The sequence below is a fragment of the Phalaenopsis equestris genome, unplaced genomic scaffold (genome assembly GCF_001263595.1).
Source record: "Phalaenopsis equestris unplaced genomic scaffold, ASM126359v1 Scaffold199607, whole genome shotgun sequence".
NCBI classification, from domain to species: domain Eukaryota; kingdom Viridiplantae; phylum Streptophyta; class Magnoliopsida; order Asparagales; family Orchidaceae; genus Phalaenopsis; species Phalaenopsis equestris.
In genome coordinates, this window is record NW_018219470.1 from 1 (window position 1) to 6798 (window position 6798).

Genomic DNA, 6798 nt, shown 5'->3' on the forward strand with positions numbered 1-6798 from the left:
TCATGTTTTAGGATCTTTCTTTTCTCTTCCTATGAGATAATACCTCCCATAGCTTGAAGGATTTCTACGATAGGGGATCCTTCTTGCTTTGCTACATTTTGAATATTCTGTAGAGTCGAGCTACACTGGATTCTCTCTTTTTTCTACTAGGGGTGGAGGTGAAAATTATATTACAGATGCTTTCCTCCCTTTATGCGGCAGAAATTGAATGAAATCTACTTCCACTCAAAAAGTGAGAGGTTTCTAGTAAATCAAATTCAGAAGTGTATATGTCTTTCGTTGCCCATGTATTTCTCTCATGAACCATCCTATTTTGATTTCATAATTGCTTCTTAGTTAGTGATGGAGTCACTTTGTTAGATGGGTCTACTTTAAAATTATCGGTGTTTTGAGCAAATCAAAAATTGAATTAGGGGATTTTCTGATTTCTATCATTTCAGAACACTAAAGACTGGCAATGACGATCACAATAATGGACGTTTAAACAGCTCTTTTTTTCAACAATGAAAAAGCTACTTCTAATTTGACGTCAAAGGGTAATGAAGGATGTTTGTTATCATTGATTCAAGGTTCTACTGTTGAAAAACTCAAACTATCAATTCTCATCCCAAACTTGATCAAGGACCAACCGTTCATATGACTTTGATCAAATACTATATTACTTTCATTTCTAAGGGAGAATATGAATTTAGAAGACATCTTTCCTGTAATGGGGTAAAGGAAAGATATCAAAAGAGAGTCAAGTGTAGAATCTTTAAAATTTTTAATGAAATTGAGACTGGATTTAATTTGAAGATTAAAGATGCGGGGTGAGACCCAAAAATCAGTAAGTTCAATAGACCCATTTCATAATGGAAAGTCCAAGGAGAAGATGAGTAGTTTAAATTTGTAAGAGATAAAAATACTACTGATAACTTAATTGTTAAAAAATATAAAGAGAACAAAATTCCTCAGTGAAGTTACTAGAAAAAAGCCTTGGTGAGGATATTTTCTTGTCACCACCAACCATAGAACTTTCGGAAGACTACTATCTAAATGAACTAGTGTGACATTTGAAGAATAGTATACATTTGAAGGGAAGGAAATACTACGTTAAAATGAGCCTAATCATCTAAATGATGAATTCCTTTGTATGTCTACAGAACTAGGGTTTTCTTTCCTTATCTAAATGGTGTAAGGTAATGTTTATTTTATTTTGGGACCGGGTTCTCTACAAGGGCAAGCCCTCATAGTTAATTATATCTCCAGAACTGTGAACCTTGAAGAAAACTCTCAATTAATATAATGATTTATACTATTCAGATTATAAGGTTGGACTTCCATAATTGAGCTATTAAAAGTGATGACAAGATTCAAGTTGGAAGAATTATGCTCAAGTGCATAGAACTTATAATTTTATGACAGCTAGACAAGGGGATTTAACCGTCCAGGGAAGAATGCTTTCCCAAGTAGATTATTTTGAAGAATTTAGAAAATGTTTGGTAGTGAATCTTGATTGATCAAATAAGATCAAGGGACGAGATCAAGAACAATTAGTTTGATTGGTTTGAAGTTGTCAAATTTCTTACACTGAAGGAAAAAGTCACGCAGAAAGGGTTTCTAAATGGAAGTGAGTTCCTAATTCTAGAAAACCCTTACTCTAAGAATCCAAGTAGGCAGACTAACCTAGACTTTGGGAATAATGTCCCTGATTAGGATGCCCATAACTTTTTGCTATCTCGAGCATGTTGATATCATTCGACTATAACCAACTCATAGCTACTCTAAGAATCCAAGTACGCAGACTAACCTAGACTTTGTGAATAATGTCCCTCATTAGGATGCCCATAACTTTTTGCTATCTCGGGCATGTTGATATCATTCGACTATAACCAACTCATAGTCATAAATCTTTATTGAGCGCCATGATCATGGCATATGGAGGGTTTCTTAGTTTTAAGGCTTTTTTAAAATGCCTTCGTCAGTGACCATGAGTTACTTCATACTAAGGCATTCCCTCTAGTCTCAGAGGGTAAGTTGTTTGTTTTATATGTCCTAGTTCTGAGCATTAACTAGGGTAACTTATACTAACCAAGGGTATGTGTATGATCCTCGATTATTGTGTCAAGTTTAGCTAACCTAGGGTTTATGTGCCAAATCTGCTTAGGTTTAATTTTTCTTCTTTATGCTTGTGTGTTTTAAATGTTATTTGGTGGTTCAATATTTAGTTTGTGATTTGTTTCAATTCTAATGTTTATCGATCAATGAGAAAAAACAAGATTTTTCTCAGTTCAATGCTTTGGTTTTATTTTTAGATTAGACATTTGTGGAAAGAACCATCTTGTAAGAGGTTCTCCTCATCCTTTTTATTTTATCCATTTTTTGTTGTTTTTATTTTTATTGAAACTGCACATGGAGTGTGGAACATGAAACTGAACATCAAGTGACATTACATATAAAACAACATAACATTTGAAACATTAATTTAGCCTAGATTAAACCTAGGTTGGGAATGAACTGAGGTTGGTTGGGATTTCAGCTGAGGCCAGCTCAAAATTGAGCTTGACTTGGGTACAATGTAGGATCGATTGATTTGAACCTTAGGTTGACTTGCGTTGGCTTGGGTTGACCTGAGTTGGCCTGGGTTGGATCTGGGTTAGCCTGAGTTAGACTTGGTTGGATTGGGTTGACCTAGGTTGGACTAGGTTAACTTAGATTGAACCTATGTTGGATCTGGGTTGACTTGGGTTGGACCTATGTTGACCTGTATTAGATCGGGGTTGGACCTTGGTTGGATTTGATTCAGATCGGGTTCGGTTCGGGTCATGTCGGGTAAATTTTGGATCAAGTTCGGGTAAGGTTTGAGGTGAATTTTATATCGATCAACATTAAATATCATCCCTGATTTCAACACCCAATGGTATCAATGCTTCAAAATTATTTCTAAAAAAGGAAAAAATGTCTAAGCCATCTTATAATTGATCTTCAACATCATATTTAAATATTGATTGATATAAAATTCAATAATGATAGATTTTATCATTTTCTATAATATTCAATATAATAATTTGATTAACTTTAAACTGAAATTTTTTTATCACAATCCAGCTATATACATGACCTCAGTAGTATAATGTCTAGTTACATGTTTGCTTACAGCAGACATCTGTAGATGGTAGGACAGCTCAAATGAGTCCGCTACAAAAGAGATAGTGAATGCAGTGTTATAAATTCGAATCATATTTGTACCATGTTCAAACAATATTCAAACCTTAACTTAATCTTGCTTGAATTTTAATAAGAACCTCCATCTTTGCTATAACTCATTTGAACGAGGCTTACATTATTGATCAAATCTTATTCTAACCTTGATCAAAACATTTCCAAATTATGATTGAACTTTAAACATTCTTCTAATCTGTTTTAGAAATACTGACAAGATACTTTTTTATCACAACTTCAAGATCTCAAGTTACTGTAAACACAATTCCCAGCAATTGCAACAGCCCAGATATTGAGATAAAGGAGACTTATTCCATAAATTCCATATTAGAGGCCTCATTGATATTATATACCACGACATAATTTCCCATAACTTCAACTTGAGTTCAGCCCAACAACCGAGTTAACAAGTCTTAATGGACACAGCTTGCTCCCGAACTTACAGTTTAAAGAACAAACTGATCTCGGGCAAAGCCACAAAGGCCATTTTTCTGACCAAAACTGATACAAATGTAGTACTGTGGAAGAACATAATACTTTACTTTCTTTATCTTCTCATTCTGTTTTGATTACACCACCAAAGGATAGCTCAAGGCATTGGCAAGGACAACAGAAACAATAAGCAGAAAAAACACTTCAAAAACCAGCCCATCCAGCAGGTTGGCTGGATTCTACCTTCTTGGCTTTGGCAGCTGCAAAGCGCTGCGAAGAACTTCCGATAGCGGGAGAACTGGATGTCTCGGAGCTTGAGGAAGGAGATGCAGTGAAGCTATCCTGGCCAAAGCCCCATTCATCCAGGGTTAGGCTAGATTCAGGATGTTTGCTGTTGTTGGGACGTCCATTCATTGTCCTGACAGATTTCGAATGTCTTGTTTTGGGAAGAAGCTGCACATTTGGCTCGTCTGCGAAAGCCTGCCATGGTTTGGAACCTTGGTTTGGGGAAATGGTGCTGGTAAGTTTTCCCTGCTGGAGATCCAACAAAGATCCTTCAATCTTTTCCCGTGACTGTAACGGCGTCAAGAAAAAAATTTAGGGAAATTTACATACCTACCACAAAAAATGTTAATGTATGTATCTAACACCCAAAGTTTGATATTTACACTTATAAAACCTTGGTATAATAAACTTAAGCATGAAAAGGTGTTTTATAAAGGTAGTGAAAGTGATATTTTTGATGTGATGTTAAAGATTTGGGCGGTATGCAAGTAAATTTGAATGTCCAGTGTTAGGTATGTAAATGCTAAGAATTCTGTGGAGTGTATGTAAATGCCCCATTAATGAAAGGATCTGATAAAAAAGTTAAATAAAATGGAAATACAACCTATACCTGGGTGTCAGACTCCAAGTTTCCAAAGCCGTGACTCCGAGAGTCTTTTACTGATGGTGGGCTCAATGCAGCTAAAGCTAGCTTTAGCTCCTGTAACTCCTTCCTTTGCGAGCGACAAATGGAAGAGAGCTTTTCATATTTGGATGTTATTTCTGCTTTCTCCAGGTTAGATTGTTTAAGTTGCTCCTTCAGTTTCCCCATCTCAGCCTCCAACACCTCCTCCCTTCTTGATTTGGTAATGTTATTGTTCATATTTGAATCAAAATCACCAACAAAAGCACGGAATGACTCATTTTGGAAGGTTGCTTTGTTTTCCTGAGAGGATCTTATTTTGAAGTCCTCGGTTCGGCCATCTTCAACCCCCTTGTAGATGCCAGTCTGTGAAGGCTGAGCTCGCTGTTCCACAGAAAAACTGGTTCTTCCTTGGTTGATCTGAGTATTCTTCAATGTTTGACTCACTGGTTCTTCATCAAATAATGGACCCTTGTCCTCCACAACTTGTGAATCCTGTGCAAACTGGGTAGACCAAAATGCACCCATGTGATTCCCACTCGCACCTACCATTGGAGGTTGAGGCGAGCTATTACCACCCTTTTCTTTGAAAGAAGGTGGAGGAGGGGGGCTTCTTCTTGGCTTAACAGGAATCCTGTTGGGACTGCCTGCAAATTTATATCAGTACTGTTTCTTATGTTGGGGTAAAGACGAAAAATAACAGGGGATTGGTACCAAAAAAACCACATATACAAGGCCAAAAAGAAAGTAAATTGTTATGTCTACAATAGGTAGGGCTGTCAAAAAAGCTCTTCATTTATAAACAGCTCATGTTCAACTCATCAAGTAGCTCGTGTTCGATTCATTCATTAATTAAGCGAGTCAAACATAAACTGTTTTTTTGAGCTCGATTTATAAACTAGTTGAACATGAACGAAGTTTTGTTTCATTGTGTTTGGCTCATTTTAGCTCGAATTAATTAAATAATTAAATAAATATTATTATTATAATATATTTAAATTAATTTTTTATGCTGTATTTAAAAAAATGTTAAATTTTTAGCTTTTAAATAATTCAAATTAATTTTGAAGTGAACACAAATTGAAACAAACAAACAAATTTGAATCGAGTCAAAAATAAAAATGATATTCACAGGCCATTTCGAACACGAGCCTATTTTGGACCAAAACAATTTTGAATGAGCTGAACACGAACAAACACTAGGCTCGCTCAAACTCGGCTCATGTACCCACTAATAGGGGTCATTTCTAGTGAGTAAAATTAAGTTGACACGTTTCGCAAGCCGGACCTTAGGAAAATTATTGGCAAAAAGGAAAGGAATGAATTTTTAATGCTTGCACTTAAGCTACAAAAACAGATAAAAGAACCAAACCTTCATTATGCACATCTGGGCTCACATTAACGGGTTCAGCACGGTCAGGTAAATGCTTCTGCAACTCCACCGGCAATAATTCATTGACACGAAACCACACCTGCTGAAGGACTTCAGCCATTAGTGAATGACCGAAGGATGCATTGCATCCATCATGCTAATGCAGATGCATACATCTAACTAACCTAGAGATTCATGGAGATGAATGGCCAATCAAGCTAAGCCCTTGCCTGAGTGATGTCTGGTCGATCATTGGGAGAGCCCTGAAGCATGTCTTTGATCAAGCCAATTAAAGAAGCACTGTATTTTGGCAACTCTGGGATACGAAAGTTCCCATTCAAGATCTGAAGTTTTGATTCACCGTCAAATGCTGATTTGAAATAGCATATTCTGTAGAGCAGGCACCCAAGAGCCTGTAGATTTGAATGTGCTAGTTAATATTTATAAATGGATAAAATATTCAATTTCTACCAACTTGAGTGAAAAACAAATGAAGATTAATTGTGTAGCATCATTGCTATATATTTCCAGTCGGTAATATGGAAGATTTGAATATATTAGTAGCTATATGAGTTCAGGAAGGCATACAGGTTTGTTAAATGAAATAGTAATTAGGTCATTTAATGCCTGAAGTTTCCATTATTTGTGCATAAGTCAGTGTTTGCGACCAATTAAATAAATCAAATCAGTTATTTATGGTCTAATTTGATTTATGGCTGCAAATGAGATATGTGTTGGGGTACAGAAATGCCGAGCAAAGCCAATAGATGTTTCACAAACAAATACAAATAGATTCTTGCATCCTTAAAAAGGGAAAGAAGGCCTGTCCATAGGCATCTTCCATCATCTATTTTAAATTTTACAACAACAACAACAACAACAACAA

At 36.0% G+C, this 6798-nt stretch overlaps 1 protein-coding gene across 2 annotated transcripts in view; it reads right to left on the reverse strand.

Annotated features, from left to right (window-relative positions):
• Positions 1 to 3517: 3517 nt before the first annotated feature.
• Positions 3518 to 6798, reverse strand: part of LOC110035752 (AP2-associated protein kinase 1) — a 23662-nt gene continuing 20381 nt past the window's right edge. Inside the window, exons 5-8 of one of the 2 annotated variants that reach the window (XM_020740037.1) lie at positions 6143 to 6325; positions 5913 to 6012; positions 4529 to 5187; positions 3518 to 4167 (exon numbers count right to left, since the gene is read on the reverse strand). In XM_020740037.1, the coding sequence (XP_020595696.1) occupies positions 3838 to 4167; positions 4529 to 5187; positions 5913 to 6012; positions 6143 to 6325 (1272 nt within the window). In that variant the 3' untranslated portion in view covers positions 3518 to 3837. Of the gene's footprint in view, positions 4207 to 4528; positions 5188 to 5912; positions 6013 to 6142; positions 6326 to 6798 lie in introns of both variants that reach the window. The other variant, XM_020740036.1, reaches the window with a different exon arrangement.